The 23,483-nt window shown below is 50.6% G+C and overlaps 1 protein-coding gene across 2 annotated transcripts in view; it reads left to right on the top strand.

Annotated features, from left to right (window-relative positions):
• Window positions 1-23,483, top strand: part of ALMS1 (ALMS1 centrosome and basal body associated protein) — a 90,243-nt gene that overhangs the window by 41,773 nt on the left and 24,987 nt on the right. For both annotated transcript variants that reach the window (XM_073649878.1, XM_073649869.1), the window contains exons 2-4: window positions 13,436-13,619; window positions 13,693-13,816; window positions 14,012-15,908. In XM_073649878.1, coding sequence (XP_073505979.1) covers window positions 13,436-13,619; window positions 13,693-13,816; window positions 14,012-15,908 — 2,205 coding nt within the window. The remainder of the gene's footprint in view (window positions 1-13,435; window positions 13,620-13,692; window positions 13,817-14,011; window positions 15,909-23,483) is intronic.

Here is a 23,483-nt window from a genome sequence, read left to right as displayed (position 1 = left end):
GATCCCGCCCTGCAGTCTGTGCCCTCTATACTTCATGTTGTATGCTGACTGATCCCGCCCTGCAGTCTGTGCCCTCTATACTTCATATTGTATGCTGACTGATCCCGTCCTGCAGTCTGTGCCCTCTATACTTCATGTTGTATGCTGACTGATCCCGTCCTGCAGTCTGTGCCCTCTATACTTCATGTTGTATGCTGACTGATCCCGTCCTGCAGTCTGTGCCGGACCCTCTGTTCTTCATGTTGTATGCTGACTGATCCCGTCCTGCGGTCTGTGCCGGACACTCTGTTCTTCATGTTGTATGCTGACTGATCCCGCCCTGCAGTCTGTGCCCTCTATACTTCATGTTGTATGCTGACTGATCCCGTCCTGCAGTCTGTGCCGGACCCTCTGTTCTTCATGTTGTATGCTGACTGATCCCGTCCTGCGGTCTGTGCCGGACACTCTGTTCTTCATGTTGTATGCTGACTGATCCCGCCCTGCAGTATGTGCTCCTATACTTCATGTTGTATGCTAACTGATCCCACCCTGCTGTCTGTGCCCTTTATACTTCATGTTGTATGCTGACTGATCCCTTCCTGCATTCTGTGCCCTCTATACTTCATGTTGTATGCTGACTGATCCCGCCCTGCAGTCTGTGCCCTCTATACTTCATGTTGTATGCTGACTGATCCCGCCCTGCAGTCTGTGCCCTCTATACTTCATATTGTATGCTGACTGATCCCGTCCTGCAGTCTGTGCCCTCTATACTTCATGTTGTATGCTGACTGATCCCGTCCTGCAGTCTGTGCCCTCTATACTTCATGTTGTATGCTGACTGATCCCGTCCTGCAGTCTGTGCCGGACCCTCTGTTCTTCATGTTGTATGCTGACTGATCCCGTCCTGCGGTCTGTGCCGGACACTCTGTTCTTCATGTTGTATGCTGACTGATCCCGCCCTGCAGTCTGTGCCCTCTATACTTCATGTTGTATGCTGACTGATCCCGTCCTGCAGTCTGTGCCGGACCCTCTGTTCTTCATGTTGTATGCTGACTGATCCCGTCCTGCAGTCTGTGCTCCTATACTTCATGTTGTATGCTGACTGATCCCACCCTGCTGTCTGTGCTCCTATACTTCATGTTGTATGCTGACTGATCCCACCCTGCTGTCTGTGCTCTCTATACTTCATGTTGTATGCTGACTGATCCCGTCCTGCAGTCTGTGCTCTCTATACTTCATGTTGTATGCTGACTGATCCCGTCCTGCAGTCTGTGCCCTCTATACTTCATGTTGTATGCTGACTGATCCCGCCCTGCAGTCTGTGCCCTCTATACTTCATGTTGTATGCTGACTGATCCCGCCCTGCAGTCTGTGCCCTCTATATTTCATGTTGTATGCTGACTGATCCCGTCTTGCAGTCTGTGCCCTCTATACTTCATGTTGTATGCTGACTGATCCCACCCTGCAGTCTGTGCCCTCTATACATCATGTTGTATGCTGACTGTTCCCGTCCTGCAGTCTGTGCCCTCTATACTTCATGTTGTATGCTGACTGTTCCCATCCTGCAGTCTGTGCCCTCTATACATCATGTTGTATGCTGACTGATCCCGTCCTGCAGTCTGTGCTCTCTATACTTCATGTTGTATGCTGACTGTTCCCGTCTTGCAGTCTGTGCCCTCTATACTTCATGTTGTATGCTGACTGATCCCGTCCTGCTGTCTGTTCTCCTATACTTCATGTTGTATGCTGACTGATCCCGCCCTGCAGTCTGTGCCCTCTATACTTCATGTTGTATGCTGACTGATCCCGCCCTGCAGTCTGTGCCCTCTATACTTCATGTTGTATGCTGACTAATCCCGTCCTGCATTCTGTGCTGGACTCAGTTCTTGATGTTGTATGCTGACTGATCCCGTCCTGCTGTCTTTGCCGGACCCTCTGTTCTTCATGTTGTATGCTGACTGATCCCGTCCTGCAGTCTGTGCCGGACACTCTGTTCTTCATGTTGTATGCTAACTGATCCCACCCTGCTGTCTGTGCCCTCTATACTTCATGTTGTATGCTGACTGATCCCGCCCTGCAGTCTGTGCCCTCTATACTTCATGTTGTATGCTGACTGATCCCGCCCTGCAGTCTGTGCCCTCTATACTTCATATTGTATGCTGACTGATCCCGTCCTGCAGTCTGTGCCCTCTATACTTCATGTTGTATGCTGACTGATCCCGTCCTGCAGTCTGTGCCCTCTATACTTAATGTTATATGCTGACTGATCCCGTCCTGCAGTCTGTGCCGGACCCTCTGTTCTTCATGTTGTATGCTGACTGATCCCGTCCTGCAGTCTGTGCCGGACACTCTGTTCTTCATGTTGTATGCTGACTGATCCCGCCCTGCAGTCTGTGCCCTCTATACTTCATGTTGTATGCTGACTGATCCCGTCCTGCAGTCTGTGTTCCTATACTTCATGTTGTATGCTGACTGATCCCACCCTGCTGTCTGTGCTCTCTATACTTCATGTTGTATGCTGACTGATCCCGTCCTGCAGTCTGTGCCCTCTATACTTCATGTTGTATGCTGACTGATCGCGTCCTGCAGTCTGTGCCGGACCCTCTGTTCTTCATGTTGTATGCTGACTGATCCCGCCCTGCAGTCTGTGCTCCTATACTTCATGTTGTATGCTGACTGATCCCACCCTGCTGTCTGTGCACTCTATACTTCATGTTGTATGCTGACTGATCCCGTCCTGCAGTCTGTGCTCTTTATACTTAATATTTTATGCTGACTGATCCCATCTTACGGTCTGTGCCGCGCCCTTATACTTCATGTTGTATGCTGACTGATCCCGTCCTGCAGTCTTTGCTTGCTCTCTATACTTCATGTTGTATGCTGACTGTGCCGGACCCTCTGTTCTTCATGTTGTATGCTGACTGATCCCGTCCTGCAGTCTGTGCCCTCTATTCTTCATGTTGTATGCTGACTGATCCCATCCTGCAGTCTGTGCTCTCTATACTTCATGTTTTATGCTGACTGATCCCGTCCTGCAGTCTGTGCCCTCTATACTTCATGTTGTATGCTGACTGATCCCGCCCTGCAGTCTGTGCCCTCTATACTTCATGTTGTATGCTGACTGATCCCGCCCTGCAGTCTGTGCCCTCTATACTTCATGTTGTATGCTGACTGATCCCGTCCTGCAGTCTGTGCCCTCTATACATCATGTTGTATGCTGACTGTTCCCGTCCTGCAGTCTGTGCCCTCTATTCTTCATGTTGTATGCTGACTGTTCTCGTCCTGCAGTCTGTGCCCTCTATACATCATGTTGTATGCTGACTGATCCCGTCCTGCAGTCTGTGCTCTCTATACTTCATGTTGTATGCTGACTGTTCTCGTCTTGCAGTCTGTGCCCTCTATACTTCATGTTGTATGCTGACTGATCCCGTCCTGCTGTCTGTGCTCCTATACTTCATGTTGTATGCTGACTGATCCCGCCCTGCAGTCTGTGCCCTCTATACTTCATGTTGTATGCTGACTGATCCCGCCCTGCAGTCTGTGCCCTCTATACTTCATGTTGTATGCTGACTGATCCCGCCCTGCAGTCTGTGCCCTCTATACTTCATGTTGTATGCTGACTGATCCCGTCCTGCAGTCTGTGCCCTCTATACTTCATATTGTATGCTGACTGATCCCATCCTGCAGTCTGTGCCCTCTATACTTCATGTTGTATGCTGACTGATCCCGTCCTGCAGTGTGTGCCCTCTATACTTCATGTTGTATGCTGACTGATCCCGCCCTGCAGTCTGTGCTCTCTATACTTCATGTTGTATGCTGACTGATCCCGTCCTGCAGTCTGTGCTGGACCCTCTGTTCTTCATGTTGCATGCTGACTGATCCCGTCCTGCAGTCTGTGCCCTCTATACTTCATGTTGTATGCTGACTGATACCGTCCTGCAGTCTGTGCCCTCTATACTTCATGTTGTATGCTGACTGATCCCACCCTGCAGTCTGTGCCCTCTATACTTCATGTTGTATCCTGACTGATCCCGTCCTGCAGTCTGTGCCGAACCCTCTGTTCTTCATGTTGTATGCTGACTGATCCCGTCCTGCAGTCTGTGCTCTCTTTACTTCATGTTGTATGCTGACTGATCCCGTCCTGCAGTCTGTGCCCTCTATACTTCATGTTGTATGCTGACTGATCCCGTCCTGCAGTCTGTGCCCTCTATACTTCATGTTGTATGCTGACTGATCCCGTCCTGCAGTCTGTGCCCTCTATACTTCATGTTGTATGCTGACTGATCCCACCCTGCAGTCTGTGCCCTCTATACTTCATGTTGTATCCTGACTGATCCCGTCCTGCAGTCTGTGCCGGACCCTCTGTTCTTCATGTTGCATTGTGACTGATCCCGTCCTGCAGTCTGTGCCCTCTATACTTCATGTTGTATGCTGACTGATCCCGTCCTGCAGTCTGTGCTCTCTTTACTTCATGTTGTATGCTGACTGATCCCGTCCTGCAGTCTGTGCCCTCTATACTTCATGTTGTATGCTGACTGATCCCGTCCTGCAGTCTGTGCCGGACCCTCTGTTCTTGATGTTGTATGCTGACTGATCCCGTCCTGCAGTCTGTGCTGGACCCTCTGTTCTTCATGTTGTATGCTGACTGATCCTGTCCTGCAGTCTGTGCCGGACCCTCAGTTCTTCATGTTGTATGCTGACTGATCCCGTCCTGCAGTCTGTGCCGGACCCTCTGTTCTTCATGTTGTATGCTGACTGATCCCGTCCTGCAGTCTGTGCTCTCTATACTTCATGTTGTATGCTGACTGATCCCGCCCTGCAGTCTGTGCCCTCTATACTTCATGTTATATGCTGACTGATCCCACCCTGCAGTCTGTGCCCTCTATACATCATGTATGCTGACTGATCCCGTCCTGCAGTCTGTGCCCTCTATACTTAATGTTATATGCTGACTGATCCCGTCCTGCAGTCTGTGCCGGACCCTCTGTTCTTCATGTTGTATGCTGACTGATCCCGTCCTGCAGTCTGTGCCGGACACTCTGTTCTTCATGTTGTATGCTGACTGATCCCGCCCTGCAGTCTGTGCCCTCTATACTTCATGTTGTATGCTGACTGATCCCGTCCTGCAGTCTGTGCTCTCTTTACTTCATGTTGTATGCTGACTGATCCCGTCCTGCAGTCTGTGCCCTCTATAATTCATGTTGTATGCTGACTGATCCCGTCCTGCAGTCTGTGCCCTCTATACTTCATGTTGTATGCTGACTGATCCCGTCCTGCAGTCTGTGCCGGACCCTCTGTTCTTGATGTTGTATGCTGACTGATCCCGTCCTGCAGTCTGTGCTGGACCCTCTGTTCTTCATGTTGTATGCTGACTGATCCCGTCCTGCAGTCTGTGCCGGACCCTCTGTTCTTCATGTTGTATGCTGACTGATCCCGTCCTGCAGTCTGTGCCCTCTATACTTCATGTTGTATGCTGACTGATCCCGTCCTGCAGTCTGTGCCCTCTATACTTCATGTTGTATGCTGACTGATCCCGCCCTGCAGTCTGTGCCCTCTATACTTCATGTTATATGTTGACTGATCCCACCCTGCAGTCTGTGCCCTCTATACATCATGTATGCTGACTGATCCCGTCCTGCAGTCTGTGCCCTCTATACTTCATGTTGTATGCTGACTGATCCCGCCCTGCAGTCTGTGCCCTCTATACATCATGTTGTATGCTGACTGATCCCGCCCTGCAGTCTGTGCCCTCTATACTTCATGTTGTATGCTGACTGATCCCGTCCTGCAGTCTTTGCCGGACCCTCTGTTCTTCATGTTGTATGCTGACTGATCCCGTCCTGCAGTCTTTGCCGGACCCTCTGTTCTTCATGTTTTATGCTGACTGATCCCGTCCTGCAGTCTGTGCCCTCTATACTTCATGTTGTATGCTGACTGATCCCGTCCTGCAGTCTGTGCCGGACCCTCTGTTCTTCATGTTGTATGTTGACTGATCCCGTCCTGCAGTCTGTGCCCTCTATACTTCATGTTGTATGCTGACTGATTCCGTCCTGCAGTCTGTGCCCTCTATACATCATGTTGTATGCTGACTGATTCCGTCCTGCAGTCTGTGCCCTCTATACATCATGTTGTATGCTGACTGATCCCGCCCTGCAGTCTGTGCCCTCTATACTTCATGTTGTATGCTGACTGATCCCGCCCTGCAGTCTGTGCCCTCTATACTTCATATTGTATGCTGACTGATCCCGTCCTGCAGTCTGTGCCCTCTATACTTCATGTTGTATGCTGACTGATCCCGTCCTGCAGTCTGTGCCCTCTATACTTAATGTTATATGCTGACTGATCCCGTCCTGCAGTCTGTGCCGGACCCTCTGTTCTTCATGTTGTATGCTGACTGATCCCGTCCTGCAGTCTGTGCCGGACACTCTGTTCTTCATGTTGTATGCTGACTGATCCCGCCCTGCAGTCTGTGCCCTCTATACTTCATGTTGTATGCTGACTGATCCCGTCCTGCAGTCTGTGTTCCTATACTTCATGTTGTATGCTGACTGATCCCACCCTGCTGTCTGTGCTCTCTATACTTCATGTTGTATGCTGACTGATCCCGTCCTGCAGTCTGTGCCCTCTATACTTCATGTTGTATGCTGACTGATCGCGTCCTGCAGTCTGTGCCGGACCCTCTGTTCTTCATGTTGTATGCTGACTGATCCCGCCCTGCAGTCTGTGCTCCTATACTTCATGTTGTATGCTGACTGATCCCACCCTGCTGTCTGTGCACTCTATACTTCATGTTGTATGCTGACTGATCCCGTCCTGCAGTCTGTGCTCTTTATACTTAATATTTTATGCTGACTGATCCCATCTTACGGTCTGTGCCGCGCCCTTATACTTCATGTTGTATGCTGACTGATCCCGTCCTGCAGTCTGTGCCGGACCCTCTGTTCTTCATGTTGTATGCTGACTGATCCCGTCCTGCAGTCTGTGCCCTCTATTCTTCATGTTGTATGCTGACTGATCCCATCCTGCAGTCTGTGCTCTCTATACTTCATGTTGTATGCTGACTGATCCCGTCCTGCAGTCTGTGCCCTCTATACTTCATGTTGTATGCTGACTGATCCCGCCCTGCAGTCTGTGCCCTCTATACTTCATGTTGTATGCTGACTGATCCCGCCCTGCAGTCTGTGCCCTCTATACTTCATGTTGTATGCTGACTGATCCCGTCCTGCAGTCTGTGCCCTCTATACTTCATGTTGTATGCTGACTGATCCCACCCTGCAGTCTGTGCCCTCTATACATCATGTTGTATGCTGACTGTTCCCGTCCTGCAGTCTGTGCCCTCTATTCTTCATGTTGTATGCTGACTGTTCTCGTCCTGCAGTCTGTGCCCTCTATACATCATGTTGTATGCTGACTGATCCCGTCCTGCAGTCTGTGCTCTCTATACTTCATGTTGTATGCTGACTGTTCTCGTCTTGCAGTCTGTGCCCTCTATACTTCATGTTGTATGCTGACTGATCCCGTCCTGCTGTCTGTGCTCCTATACTTCATGTTGTATGCTGACTGATCCCGCCCTGCAGTCTGTGCCCTCTATACTTCATGTTGTATGCTGACTGATCCCGCCCTGCAGTCTGTGCCCTCTATACTTCATGTTGTATGCTGACTGATCCCGCCCTGCAGTCTGTGCCCTCTATACTTCATGTTGTATGCTGACTGATCCCGTCCTGCAGTCTGTGCCCTCTATACTTCATATTGTATGCTGACTGATCCCATCCTGCAGTCTGTGCCCTCTATACTTCATGTTGTATGCTGACTGATCCCGTCCTGCAGTGTGTGCCCTCTATACTTCATGTTGTATGCTGACTGATCCCGCCCTGCAGTCTGTGCTCTCTATACTTCATGTTGTATGCTGACTGATCCCGTCCTGCAGTCTGTGCTGGACCCTCTGTTCTTCATGTTGCATGCTGACTGATCCCGTCCTGCAGTCTGTGCCCTCTATACTTCATGTTGTATGCTGACTGATCCCGTCCTGCAGTCTGTGCCCTCTATACTTCATGTTGTATGCTGACTGATCCCACCCTGCAGTCTGTGCCCTCTATACTTCATGTTGTATCCTGACTGATCCCGTCCTGCAGTCTGTGCCGAACCCTCTGTTCTTCATGTTGTATGCTGACTGATCCCGTCCTGCAGTCTGTGCTCTCTTTACTTCATGTTGTATGCTGACTGATCCCGTCCTGCAGTCTGTGCCCTCTATACTTCATGTTGTATGCTGACTGATCCCGTCCTGCAGTCTGTGCCCTCTATACTTCATGTTGTATGCTGACTGATCCCGTCCTGCAGTCTGTGCCCTCTATACTTCATGTTGTATGCTGACTGATCCCACCCTGCAGTCTGTGCCCTCTATACTTCATGTTGTATCCTGACTGATCCCGTCCTGCAGTCTGTGCCGGACCCTCTGTTCTTCATGTTGCATTGTGACTGATCCCGTCCTGCAGTCTGTGCCCTCTATACTTCATGTTGTATGCTGACTGATCCCGTCCTGCAGTCTGTGCCCTCTATACTTCATGTTGTATGCTGACTGATCCCGCCCTGCAGTCTGTGCCCTCTATACTTCATGTTGTATGCTGACTGATCCCGTCCTGCAGTCTGTGCCCTCTATACTTCATATTGTATGCTGACTGATCCCATCCTGCAGTCTGTGCCCTCTATACTTCATGTTGTATGCTGACTGATCCCGTCCTGCAGTGTGTGCCCTCTATACTTCATGTTGTATGCTGACTGATCCCGCCCTGCAGTCTGTGCTCTCTATACTTCATGTTGTATGCTGACTGATCCCGTCCTGCAGTCTGTGCTGGACCCTCTGTTCTTCATGTTGCATGCTGACTGATCCCGTCCTGCAGTCTGTGCCCTCTATACTTCATGTTGTATGCTGACTGATCCCGTCCTGCAGTCTGTGCCCTCTATACTTCATGTTGTATGCTGACTGATCCCACCCTGCAGTCTGTGCCCTCTATACTTCATGTTGTATCCTGACTGATCCCGTCCTGCAGTCTGTGCCGAACCCTCTGTTCTTCATGTTGTATGCTGACTGATCCTGTCCTGCAGTCTGTGCTCTCTTTACTTCATGTTGTATGCTGACTGATCCCGTCCTGCAGTCTGTGCCCTCTATACTTCATGTTGTATGCTGACTGATCCCGTCCTGCAGTCTGTGCCCTCTATACTTCATGTTGTATGCTGACTGATCCCGTCCTGCAGTCTGTGCCCTCTATACTTCATGTTGTATGCTGACTGATCCCACCCTGCAGTCTGTGCCCTCTATACTTCATGTTGTATCCTGACTGATCCCGTCCTGCAGTCTGTGCCGGACCCTCTGTTCTTCATGTTGCATTGTGACTGATCCCGTCCTGCAGTCTGTGCCCTCTATACTTCATGTTGTATGCTGACTGATCCCGTCCTGCAGTCTGTGCTCTCTTTACTTCATGTTGTATGCTGACTGATCCCGTCCTGCAGTCTGTGCCCTCTATACTTCATGTTGTATGCTGACTGATCCCGTCCTGCAGTCTGTGCCGGACCCTCTGTTCTTGATGTTGTATGCTGACTGATCCCGTCCTGCAGTCTGTGCCGGACCCTCTGTTCTTCATGTTGTATGTTGACTGATCCCGTCCTGCAGTCTGTGCCCTCTATACTTCATGTTGTATGCTGACTGATTCCGTCCTGCAGTCTGTGCCCTCTATACATCATGTTGTATGCTGACTGATTCCGCCCTGCAGTCTGTGCCCTCTATACTTCATGTTATATGCTGACTGATCCCACCCTGCAGTCTGTGCCCTCTATACATCATGTATGCTGACTGATCCCGTCCTGCAGTCTGTGCCCTCTATACTTAATGTTATATGCTGACTGATCCCGTCCTGCAGTCTGTGCCGGACCCTCTGTTCTTCATGTTGTATGCTGACTGATCCCGTCCTGCAGTCTGTGCCGGACACTCTGTTCTTCATGTTGTATGCTGACTGATCCCGCCCTGCAGTCTGTGCCCTCTATACTTCATGTTGTATGCTGACTGATCCCGTCCTGCAGTCTGTGCTCTCTTTACTTCATGTTGTATGCTGACTGATCCCGTCCTGCAGTCTGTGCCCTCTATAATTCATGTTGTATGCTGACTGATCCCGTCCTGCAGTCTGTGCCCTCTATACTTCATGTTGTATGCTGACTGATCCCGTCCTGCAGTCTGTGCCGGACCCTCTGTTCTTGATGTTGTATGCTGACTGATCCCGTCCTGCAGTCTGTGCTGGACCCTCTGTTCTTCATGTTGTATGCTGACTGATCCCGTCCTGCAGTCTGTGCCGGACCCTCTGTTCTTCATGTTGTATGCTGACTGATCCCGTCCTGCAGTCTGTGCCCTCTATACTTCATGTTGTATGCTGACTGATCCCGTCCTGCAGTCTGTGCCCTCTATACTTCATGTTGTATGCTGACTGATCCCGCCCTGCAGTCTGTGCCCTCTATACTTCATGTTATATGTTGACTGATCCCACCCTGCAGTCTGTGCCCTCTATACATCATGTATGCTGACTGATCCCGTCCTGCAGTCTGTGCCCTCTATACTTCATGTTGTATGCTGACTGATCCCGCCCTGCAGTCTGTGCCCTCTATACATCATGTTGTATGCTGACTGATCCCGCCCTGCAGTCTGTGCCCTCTATACTTCATGTTGTATGCTGACTGATCCCGTCCTGCAGTCTTTGCCGGACCCTCTGTTCTTCATGTTGTATGCTGACTGATCCCGTCCTGCAGTCTTTGCCGGACCCTCTGTTCTTCATGTTTTATGCTGACTGATCCCGTCCTGCAGTCTGTGCCCTCTATACTTCATGTTGTATGCTGACTGATCCCGTCCTGCAGTCTGTGCCGGACCCTCTGTTCTTCATGTTGTATGTTGACTGATCCCGTCCTGCAGTCTGTGCCCTCTATACTTCATGTTGTATGCTGACTGATTCCGTCCTGCAGTCTGTGCCCTCTATACATCATGTTGTATGCTGACTGATTCCGTCCTGCAGTCTGTGCCCTCTATACATCATGTTGTATGCTGACTGATCCCGCCCTGCAGTCTGTGCCCTCTATACTTCATGTTGTATGCTGACTGATCCCGTCCTGCAGTCTGTGCCGGACCCTCTGTTCTTCATGTTGTATGCTGACTGATTCCGTCCTGCAGTCTGTGCCCTCTATACATCATGTTGTATGCTGACTGATCCCGTCCTGCAGTCTGTGCCCTCTATACTTCATGTTGTATGCTGACTGATCCCGCCCTGCAGTCTGTGCTCTCTATACTTCATGTTGTATGCTGATTGATCCCGCCCTGCAGTCTGTGCCCTCTATACTTCATATTGTATGCTGACTGATCCCGTCCTGCAGTCTGTGCCCTCTATACTTCATGTTGTATGCTGACTGATCCCGTCCTGCAGTCTGTGCCCTCTATACTTAATGTTATATGCTGACTGATCCCGTCCTGCAGTCTGTGCCGGACCCTCTGTTCTTCATGTTGTATGCTGACTGATCCCATCCTGCAGTCTGTGCCGAACACTCTGTTCTTCATGTTGTATGCTGACTGATCCCGCCCTGCAGTCTGTGTTCCTATACTTCATGTTGTATGCTGACTGATCCCGTCCTGCAGTCTGTGTTCCTATACTTCATGTTGTATGCTGACTGATCCCACCCTGCTGTCTGTGCTCTCTATACTTCATGTTGTATGCTGACTGATCCCGTCCTGCAGTCTGTGCCCTCTATACTTCATGTTGTATGCTGACTGATCGCGTCCTGCAGTCTGTGCCGGACCCTCTGTTCTTCATGTTGTATGCTGACTGATCCCGCCCTGCAGTCTGTGCTCCTATACTTCATGTTGTATGCTGACTGATCCCACCCTGCTGTCTGTGCACTCTATACTTCATGTTGTATGCTGACTGATCCCGTCCTGCAGTCTGTGCTCTTTATACTTAATATTTTATGCTGACTGATCCCATCTTACGGTCTGTGCCGCGCCCTTATACTTCATGTTGTATGCTGACTGATCCCGGCCTGCAGTCTTTACTTGCTCTCTATACTTCATGTTGTATGCTGACTGATCCCGTCCTGCAGTCTGTGCCGGACCCTCTGTTCTTCATGTTGTATGCTGACTGATCCCGTCCTGCAGTCTGTGCCCTCTATTCTTCATGTTGTATGCTGACTGATCCCATCCTGCAGTCTGTGCTCTCTATACTTCATGTTGTATGCTGACTGATCCCGTCCTGCAGTCTGTGCCCTCTATACTTCATGTTGTATGCTGACTGATCCCGCCCTGCAGTCTGTGCCCTCTATACTTCATGTTGTATGCTGACTGATCCCGTCCTGCAGTCTGTGCCCTCTATACTTCATGTTGTATGCTGACTGATCCCACCCTGCAGTCTGTGCCCTCTATACATCATGTTGTATGCTGACTGTTCCCGTCCTGCAGTCTGTGCCCTCTATTCTTCATGTTGTATGCTGACTGTTCTCGTCCTGCAGTCTGTGCTCTCTATACTTCATGTTGTATGCTGACTGTTCTCGTCTTGCAGTCTGTGCCCTCTATACTTCATGTTGTATGCTGACTGATCCCGTCCTGCTGTCTGTGCTCCTATACTTCATGTTGTATGCTGACTGATCCCGCCCTGCAGTCTGTGCCCTCTATACTTCATGTTGTATGCTGACTGATCCCGCCCTCAGTCTGTGCCCTCTATACTTCATGTTGTATGCTGACTGATCCCGCCCTGCAGTCTGTGCCCTCTATACTTCATGTTGTATGCTGACTGATCCCGTCCTGCAGTCTGTGCCCTCTATACTTCATATTGTATGCTGACTGATCCCATCCTGCAGTCTGTGCCCTCTATACTTCATGTTGTATGCTGACTGATCCCGTCCTGCAGTGTGTGCCCTCTATACTTCATGTTGTATGCTAACTGATCCCGCCCTGCAGTCTGTGCTCTCTATACTTCATGTTGTATGCTGACTGATCCCGTCCTGCAGTCTGTGCTGGACCCTCTGTTCTTCATGTTGTATGCTGACTGATCCCGTCCTGCAGTCTGTGCCCTCTATACTTCATATTGTATGCTGACTGATCCCATCCTGCAGTCTGTGCCCTCTATACTTCATGTTGTATGCTGACTGATCCCGTCCTGCAGTCTGTGCCCTCTATACTTCATGTTGTATGCTGACTGATCCCGCCCTGCAGTCTGTGCTCTCTATACTTCATGTTGTATGCTGACTGATCCCGTCCTGCAGTCTGTGCTGGACCCTCTGTTCTTCATGTTGCATGCTGACTGATCCCGTCCTGCAGTCTGTGCCCTCTGTTCTTCATGTTGTATGCTGACTGATCCCGTCCTGCAGTCTGTGCGGACCCTCTGTTCTTCATGTTGTATGCTGACTGATCTCTATTTTGTTGAATATCATTTAGGCGGTCGAGTCGTGGTACCAGCTCCCGGCAGAGGAGGATGCCAGCATTGCCTTCCCAACACTTAGTGAGACGGTCGCCCGCGGGGAGCACACTGACTTCCCGAGCTTGGAGGAGGGAACTCTGCTGTCGGACAATGCGCTGCGGAGCGGCTTCTCTGTGGGCCGGACGCACTCACGTCAGCTGGGTATGGAGCAGTTACACGTGGCTCTCTCCTCAGTAGATGCAAGTGGTGATGGCTGTATGTGTTTGCCTGACAGAGGTCCAGGACAGCCGCCTGTCTCCCTGCCTGCCCCTCCTGACTGAGGATGCTTCCCCGGGACAAAAGTACTTTGAAGACACCTTGTTCCAGAAGACACAGATGGATGACTTTGCTCCTCTGAGGTAAAGTAAGGAGGTGGGACAATAAAGGAGTTCTCTGGGCTTCATAAAAATGGCAGCTGCCCGTGCATTAACCTCAAGGACAAATCTATACTTTATACCCAGAGGGTGCACACACAGGCTTATGTCTGCCCACTAATAAAAGGCGACCAAATACAACAACTCCAGACCTGTTCCCTGTCCTTTGTATCTTTGCAGAGCTACCCTAGACATGTCCGAGTTCCCCGGACCGCCATCGAAGTCATTGCAATTGAGTGACGCGGTGGAGCTGGCCAGTAAAGAGATAACGATGGACCACGGAGAGGGAGGCATCTCTGTGTCCCAGCATTACCTGAGGACAACCATGGATGGTGGTGGAGATGGTGGCGACTCTCACCCCTTAAGCCGTGGAGACAAGGAGGTGGAATCGTCAGCCCTAAGACTGACCTCCCCTGATGATGAAATTGAACCTGACAGGGGGCTGGTGAATGAAGACGGCTCATTCTTTAGTTGCACTGTCCCGGCACCCATTTTGTTGGGGCTGTTGGAGAAAGAGGTGGGCATGTCAAGCAGCAGTGGAACATCCTCCAGACGTTCCTCCAAGTCGTCCTTCGCTGAGGGGTCAGAAAACATCAATGTGATGAAACAGGGACCTGATCCAGGATGCCAGAACCTTGGCACCTCCGATCCCAGGATAACTTCCCACCAATTAGTAGAAGAGTCCTTTAGAGACTCCAGTCAAATCGATTTTGAGAACGTCCAGAGAGAAACAGAAGATCCCAATGAAATTAACCAGCGACACCTGTCTGGGGTGACGTTTCGGCTATTGAGGGCATCTCTTCACCAGCAACTCTGCTCTGAAATCCAGGAGAGATTCCAGAAGAGAGAGTCATCAGACGCTACCACAAGCAGGAACGAGACCATTGAACTAGAAAGCCCACCGGCCCTCAGGAAATGCCAAACTGAAGTGACCAGCAAGGTGGAAGACTCAGCAGCACAAGCCCACCTGAGGCATGAACTAAGCATGTCCTCTAGAAGTAGTATAGAACGGGGACATAAAGATACTGAGATGTCACATGCAGGAAACACTCCTGTGGACGAGGCTTCCTTCCTTGGCAGAATACCCCATCCCATCTCCCAGTCAACACCTGGGACCTTGACAATGAATCGGAAACTGCTCTCTGGTAGAATACAGCAAATCAAAGCCAAGCTGACCGGTTCTGACATGTCCTTACATGAGGAGCCTTCTGACGAGACTTCTCGCCATAATGTAGCTCCTTCTGCTATGCCCCAATCTATCCAGAGCAGCCAAGGATATCCTGAGAGCAGCGACTCTCAAAGGTCATTATCTCCTCAAAGAAGGAGAATTCAGTCTCTGCCAAGTCTAAATTATATCGAGAAGGTCGGAGCCTGGAATACAAATACAAACCAGTCATTCGATGCTTTGGTTCTCCGTGGCTTAACTGGAGTGTCTCCAAAAAAGTTGGCTTATAATGCCGTGGCCGATACCTTGAACCGCATGCTCACCAAACAGACAAGTACCACTGCACCAAAGAAAGGGCTCTCCGCATCGTTCAAGGCCACATCCTCTATGACCAACCTGAGTGTGGCGGAGAAAGAGTCATCCTCCACCATCACCAGATCTAAGTCTTACAACTCTGTCTTATCTGTAAGAGATCATCTGCAAATAGACAGACAACCCATAGAAGAAGCTCAAGAGATGAGCAAGTCTGGTGTGTCACAATCCCGTGTCTCGCCGAGAGGATCTTCTTCAGCCTCCGGTAAGTGGGTCGAAAATAACTTCAGAAGTTCAAGTGGTGGAGGCCATGATCTTCCTGCCGAGCGGACTTCATCAGGACTTGAGGACAATTCATTTAGAGGACAAGAGACCTCAACGACTCAGAGATGGAGCTTTGTGACAATGGATCAGTTCAGTGATGTCTCATTGGATCAAGATTACGCCAATAGCTCTCATTCCAGTAGCCACGAGAAAGCGAAGCTCCAGAGGTCTCTGACTTCTGCAGAGCGTGACCTGACCAGAGGAGGAGAGAACGATTGGTCTCCTGCTGAAGAAACGTCTGGGAAAGAGGAGCTGGACATAGAAGAGAGGATACCTGTAAGTAGCACGTTCTTAGAGGTGTCAGAGGGAACCTGTCACTAGGTTCATGCTGACCGAACCATGGGCAGCAGGAACCAGAACCAGAGCCTGGCTCAGCGATTTCAGCCAGGAATGGCTGCCGAATTTCTGAGTAAACATAGTTGGAAAAGCTGTCCGGGATAATAGGGAGAGACCTGACTAGTCCAGCGCCGGCCGGGGCCAGGATTCTTCCCACATCCCTCCAGTAGATTAACAGGTCTCTTACTATGTACACACACAAAAGAGACCTGTCAACTGTAGGGGGGGAGCAGGGACAAGCTGGTGGGCCAGCGGTAGACCAGAAAGCTGTCTATTCATACAACGTTTCCTCTGAAATAGGCAGGCGCTGATACATGCTGCTCGTGGTTCGGTCCATGTGACAAGTTTCTATTAATGTAAGATGGGAACTACATCCTGTATTATACTCCAGAGCTGCACTCACTATTCTGCTGGTGCTGTCACTGTGTACATACATTACATTACTGATCCTGAGTTACATCCTGTATTATACTCCAGAGCTGCACTCACTATTCTGCTGGTGGAGTCACTGTGTACATACATTACATTACTGATCCTGAGTTACATCCTGTATATTATACTCCAGAGCTGCACTCACTGTTCTGCTGGTGCTGTCACTGTGTACATACATTACTGATCTTGAGTTACATCCTGTATTATACTCCAGAGCAGCACTCACTATTCTGCTGGTGCAGTCACTGTGTACATACATTACATTACTGATCATGAGTTACATCCTGTATTATACTCCAGAGCTGCACTCACTATTCTGCTGGTGCTGTCACTGTGTACATACATTATATTACTGATCCTGAGTTACCTCCTGTATTATACTCCAGAGCTGCACTCACTATTCTGCTGGTGCAGTCACTGTGTACATACATTACATTACTGATCCTGAGTTACATCCTGTATTATACTCCAGAGCTGCACTCACTATTCTGCTGGTGCTGTCACTGTGTACATACATTATATTACTGATCCTGAGTTACATCCTGTATTATACTCCAGAGCTGCACTCACTATTCTGCTGGTGCAGTCACTGTGTACATACATTACATTACTGATCCTGAGTTACATCCTGTATTATACTCCAGAGCTGCACTCACTATTCTGCTGGTGCAGTCACTGTGTACATACATTACATTACTGATCCTGAGTTACCTCCTGTATTATACCCCAGAGCTGCACTCACTATTCTGCTGGTGCAGTCACTGTGTACATACATTACATTACTGATCCTGAGTTACCTCCTGTATTATACTCCAGAGCTGCACTCACTATTCTGCTGGTGCAGTCACTGTGTACATACATTACATTACTGATCCTGAGTTACCTCCTGTATTATACTCCAGAGCTGCACTCACTATTCTGCTGGTGCAGTCACTGTGTACATACATTACATTACTGATCCTGAGTTACCTCCTGTATTATACTCCAGAGCTGCGCTCACTATTCTGCTGGTGCTGTCACTGTGTACATACATTACATTACTGATCCTGAGTTACCTCCTGTATTATACTCCAGAGCTGCACTCACTATTCTGCTGGTCCAGCCGCTCCCTCTCTCCTCACACACATATTATACATATATACACAATAATAACCATCTACACTGTGACATCTGGTCCGGTTACCTAACAAATAATAACAATATAATAAACAATAACCGACAAATTATATACAAACTAATATATACAAGACAAAACAAAACCCCCCACACTCGAGCCCACCAGTCCCTCCCCGGCACTGACCTGAGAGCTGGTCCTGCGTCTCATGCCTCAGTCCAACGTCCATAGGACAGATCAGGCAGTGCCAGTTTTTCACCCAAATATCCAGTGTCCCACAAGATGAACCCACCTCCCCCCTTTTCCCTCCACCCAAACCCATATATACAATATATACAGAAACAAACAATACAATAACCACAACTGACAAAGCCCAAGTTCGGTGCCTGCAGCCCTACATCACTGTCTACTGATCAATAAAACAAAAATCTATGGTGTCAGCAGCAGCCCACCACCAGGAGAGGAGACGACCAGACTAGGGCACACTAAAAGAAAAGCCCCTCCAGAGGAGAGTGGCCCTCCGTGTACCCAGTCTCTCATACTCCAGAGAACGCACCTTCACCAGGTCACCGAGTATGGTCCTAAACACATCGTCCACTGGGAGGATTTTCCGCTGCGTCGATACTAAGCACCGTGCGTTCCACGTGTGATACCTAACCACTGCGCTAACTAGAAATAAGGTGCAGCGGTCCCGACCACCCAGGTCCCCGAATGCTCCATAGGCCCATTCCGCATAAGAGAGACCGGCCAGCCAATGGAGGCGCCCACCCTGTTGTACACCTCTGTGTTAATGGGACAATGAAGCAGGAAGTGGTCCATGCTTTCAAGCATAGTGCCACAATGCTCCCGAGGACAGTTCCTGTCCTCAGAGCTCCTACACTTCAGATTGTCCCTCACACACAGTTTCCCATGGAAGCAGCGCCAAGCCAAGTCCCAAACCTTCGAGGGGATCCTGATAGAATTCAAAAGATGCAGACCCACCCCAAGATCCCGACTTGGGCAATCCCTGAGCGCCAGAGGCCTCTGAAAATGGGTCAACAGAACCCTTTTGTCAAGGAGCTTCCTTGGCAGAGTCCTGACCTCCCACATTCCCAGACCCCACCGGCGAATTACCTTCAGAACCACGGTAGCGTAAGCCGGGAGATGTCCATGCGGTGTGCGGAGATCCTTCACTTGCCCTCCTGTCTCCCATTCCTGGAAGAAAAGCTGAAACCATCCCTACAGGAGAATACCCACGGAGGAGCCCTCTCTTTCCAGAGGTTTGCAATATTGATCTTAATGAAGGTATTCACAAGGAATACCACAGGGTTGACCATACCCAACCCTCCTAGTCTCCTCGTACGGTAAGTAATCTCCCTCTTGACCAGGTTCAGTCTATTCCCCCATAACAGTTGAAAGAACAAACTGTAGACCCGAGTCCAGAGAGGCTCTGGCAAGATGCACACACTGCCCAGATAGATCAGCAAAGGGAGCAGGTAAGTTTTGATCAGGTTTACCCTCTCCCTTAGGGTCAAAGACCAACCCTTCCATTGGTTCACCTTCTGAGTGGCGATCTCTAGCCTGCTGTCCCAATTTTGTTTGGGGTAATCCCCCTGGCCAAATTCGATGCCAAGAACTTTTGCAGAGACTTTGGGTTCTGGAAGGGTGTCCGGGAGATCAAAACCAGGATCTCCTCCTCCCAGCCAGAGACTCTCACACTTATCCCGGTTGATCTTAGACCCGGATGCCTCCGAGTAGCGATTTACCTCTGACCTCAGCCATTCTGCCTCCCCATCAGAGGAAACAAAAACGGTGACGTCATCGGCATACGCCACCGGTGCTGCCCGGTCCATCCCGATCCCAGCTAACGGTCCACGCTCCACCCTCCTAAGAAGTGGGTCAATCGAAAACGCGTACAGTAGCGGGCTCAAGGGACAACCCTGGCGAACACCACACCCAACCTCAAAAGAGCTGCCAATCCAACCGTTCACAAGCGGGAAACTCTCTGCCCCAGCGTACAAGGTCTTAAGCCAATCAACGAACCCCCCCGGCAGGCCATACCTCAGAAGGACAGACCAGAGGTACTCATGATTAACCCGATCAAACGCTTTTGCCTGGTCCAATGACAGCATGTACCCCTTCCAGTGGCCAGCCCTACCCTGCTCCACCGCCTCTCGGACACAGAGTACAGCACTAATTGTACTGCGGCCCCGAACAGAGCAATGCTGGGCCCCCGAAAGGAGCTGGGGTGCAAATTTCACCAGCCGATTAAACAGCACCTTTGCCAAAACCTTCCTGTCTGCATTGAGAAGCGCTATGGGACGCCAATTCTCAATGCAAGATGGGTCCTTACCCTTTGACAAGATGATCAGGGCAGACCTCCTCATTGACTTTGGCAGAGTGCCCGAGGAAACACACTCATTGAATACCTCAGTCAAGAGGGGAACCAAGGCGTCCTTAAAGGTCTTATAGAATTCAGATGTTAAGCCATCCGGACCGGGAGATTTCTTCAGGGCAAGCCCTTCAATCGCCAACTTAACTTCCTCTTCCCTGATCATCTCTGTCAAAACGCCAAGAGAGGGGTCTACCCCTGGTTCGGGGACAGCTTCAGCCAGAAAAGCCGACATCTCATCCCATTCCAGATCCCTCTTCCCCAAGAGGTGCGAGTAGAAGGATCTGACGACCTCCAGGATCCCTGATCTGGATCTTTTCAGGGACCCCGCAGTGTCAACCAGTCCTGTAACAACTTTACTATTCACTGACATCTTGCAGTTTCTGTAAGGGTCGGGCGAGCGGTACTTCCCGTAATCCCTCAAAAACCAAAGATGCGTGTCTATCATACTGACACCTCATTAGCAAAGATTTCACTCTGGAGATCTCCTCGCGGCTACCTCCAGTTGAGACAAGATGCTCGAGTTTCCTCCTCAGGCCCTGATACAGGCGATACCTGTCCAGGCTCCTGAGGCTCGAGAGCTGGCGGAAGAATCTCGCCACCCTTTTCTTGAACATCTCCCACCACTCTGACTTACTACTACAAAGATCCAGTAAGGGTACCTGGCTCTGAAGAAAATCCTCAAAGGACTGTCTTATCTCCGCTTCTTCCAAGAGAGACGAATTGAGCCTCCAAAAGCCTCTTCCCATGCGGGGGGTCTCTGTAACATTCAGGGAAAACAAAATCATACAGTGATCGGAGAACTCCACCTCAACAACAGATACTGCTGAAGAGACGGCTTCCTCCTTTAAATAAAACCTGTCTATCCTGGACCTACAGTTACCTCTATGATAGGTGAACCCCTCGTGGCCTGGGGTGTGCCGGATGTGGACATCCACCAGGCGAGCCTCACTAGCTATACTATTAAGGGCAACGCTATCATAAGTCAGCTTGTCTCTGGAACCTCCTCTATCCCGGGGCCTCGTGACAGTGTTGAAGTCCCCTCCAAAGACGACCTGCCGACTCGTAAAAAGGTAGGGCTTGATCCTCGTAAAGAGACACTTCCGGTCCCATTTAGATTGGGGACCATAGATGTTAATGAGCCGAAGCTCTTGTCCCTTCATGAGGACATCTAATATCAGGTTCCTCCCCATTTCTAACTCAATAACCCGTCGGCATTCTACCGGTGCGGTAAAAAGGACCGCCACTCCGCTATACGGCTCGGCCGCAAGAGACCAATAGGAGGGCCCGAGTCTCCACTCCCTCTTAGCTATAAACACCTCTGCCATATTTTGCAGCCTGGTCTCTTGCAAAAAGAAAATGTCAGCTTCAACCCGGCTGAGAAAATCAAAGGCCGCAAATCTAGCCATGTTTGACTTAATGCTGGCGACATTAATGGACGCCAGCGTCAACGGAGTGGGTACCGCCATCATTGGTGATTGAGTTAGATGGCTTTCTTCTTCCCACTCCCCTTATCCTCTGCCTCAGAGGAGGAATCCTTCCCCCTCTTTAATGACACAGAGGTGTCCATTCCCACATTTTTCCTTCTTTTTTCGTCCTCGTCTCCAGACTCTGGGCCAGTCCCTCCCCCCAAGGACCTTGCATCCCCAGGAGAAGGAGACTCGGCGCCCCCTGTAAGCTCCGCTGAAGCCGGAACCTCACCCTCAGCCTCCTCCTCAGAGGAAGAGATGTTATCAAGGGCTTGGAACCGGTTAGAAAGACCAACCAGAGGGGAGTCGGTTTTACCTTCCTTAGGTACCTTGGTCAGAGCGGGAGATGATGTTTTATCTCCCTTCTTTCTCTTCTTTTTGGTGCCGAGCTTACGCTTGTTCTCTAGCCACCGCTTATTATCCTCATCCATACTTTCATAATGGGAGGATTCTGAGGCAGAGGCGGTTTCCTCCCTGTTGATCCTCCTGACCTCCTCATCCAACTCATCATCCCTCGGGGCCTCAGCAGCAAGACTGGCATCCAGGACAGGGGCTGCCCCGGTAGTCTGGGGCTCGCCCCGCTCCCTCTCCTGTCTGCGCTTGTCTAGACGCCTCAGCTGGGCAGGCGTCTTTTTATTGCTTTTCTTCCCTGTCCCCTCCCCAGCAGAATCGGCCTCACGGCTTACTCCCACCGGGGTCTCGACTGCATTAGCGAAGGAGCGAGGACAACGGCTGAATGGGTGACCTAACTCACCACACAGGTGGCACCTAATCTCCACACAAGAGGCGGCAAGATGGCCGACACCCCCACACAACGCGCATTTCTGCACAGTGCAGTTTGCACTGAAGTGTGTGGGGTCGCCGCACCTGTGACAGAGCTTCGGTTGCCCCTGGTAGAAGACCAGGATACGATCCCTACCCAGGAAGGCAGACGATGGAATGTGGGCAACCGTACCACCTGAACGCTTAAGTTTTACCATAAACTTCCAGGCCCCTGACCAGATACCAAACTCGTCGCGGTTTTTCTTTGGCATCTCCACCACCTCTCCATACCGACCAAGCCACGTCATGATGTCATAGCAAGAAAGCGACTCGTTACGAGTCATCACGGTCACTTTCTTGATCTGGTTTTGGCGAGACACTGCCTGAACGGCAAAGTCTCGCCAGCCGGGCTCATTTTTTGCCAACTCATAATTCGCCCAGAAGAGCTCAAGCCCCTCCGGCCGAACAAAGCTGACATCAAACTCAGGCGTGGAATAGGGATGTATCAAGGCGTAGATGTCAATCGCCTTGAAGCCCATCCTCAGCAAGAGCTCCACAACTTTAGACCTTGGAGGACATGCATCACTGCCCCTCCACCGAAGACGGACCACATTCCTACGCACACTGCCTGGCCCGGCTGTTGGGAGGGACCACACTGTATCTCCCCCTTTTTGCTCTCGGAAGGCCCCGAGGCCATGCCTCTCTATCCAGAAGGATAGATCAACCTCTCGACCCTCTACCATTAGTGATCTCTCCCCCTTCTTTAGAGCCTCCAGAAGGCGCCATTGCAACATGCCGTCCCCAAAGCCCGGAGACGAGGAGGATGCCCTATTTGCCCCGGAGGTGACACTGGCATAACTCTGGACAGGTGTTGCCACCCCCGGGGGGGCAACCTGACCAGTGACCACATCAGCCCCAACAGCATCACCATTACCCACCTCCATCTCACCCTCCACCAAACCAGCAACCACACCACTAGACAATGAATTAGTCTCATTCACCTCCACCACCACATTCATTCCTGCTGGACCAGTAACAATGGTGGATGACATTTTGACCTCCGCATCAGGCACAAGGGGCTCAGTCACCTCCATAGAACTGGAGGCGACCTCACCCCCGGTCTTATGTGTGCCCTCCACATCATTGGTCGGTAATTTCCGCTGTTTGGCATTCGGTATAATGTGCCGCTGATCTTTAGCTGCGGTTAGGCGCCGCTGATCTTTAACATCAGGATCTTCCGGACCAGCGACGCCAACACAAAATAGCACTTTGGTGGGAGGACCGGAACGCTCAGCCCCGACAGCCCCCTCACACTGCCGCCGCTTCTCAACTAAGTGATCAGCGGCAACAGCATTCAGAGGCGCCGA

Source organism: Phyllobates terribilis, unplaced genomic scaffold (assembly GCF_046119375.1).
Source record: "Phyllobates terribilis strain yellow unplaced genomic scaffold, ASM4611937v1 Scaffold_1__5_contigs__length_1240528914, whole genome shotgun sequence".
NCBI classification, from domain to species: Eukaryota; Metazoa; Chordata; class Amphibia; order Anura; family Dendrobatidae; genus Phyllobates; species Phyllobates terribilis.
The sequence above is the reverse complement of the archived record's forward strand: the minus strand, read 5'-3'. Positions and strand labels throughout refer to the sequence as shown.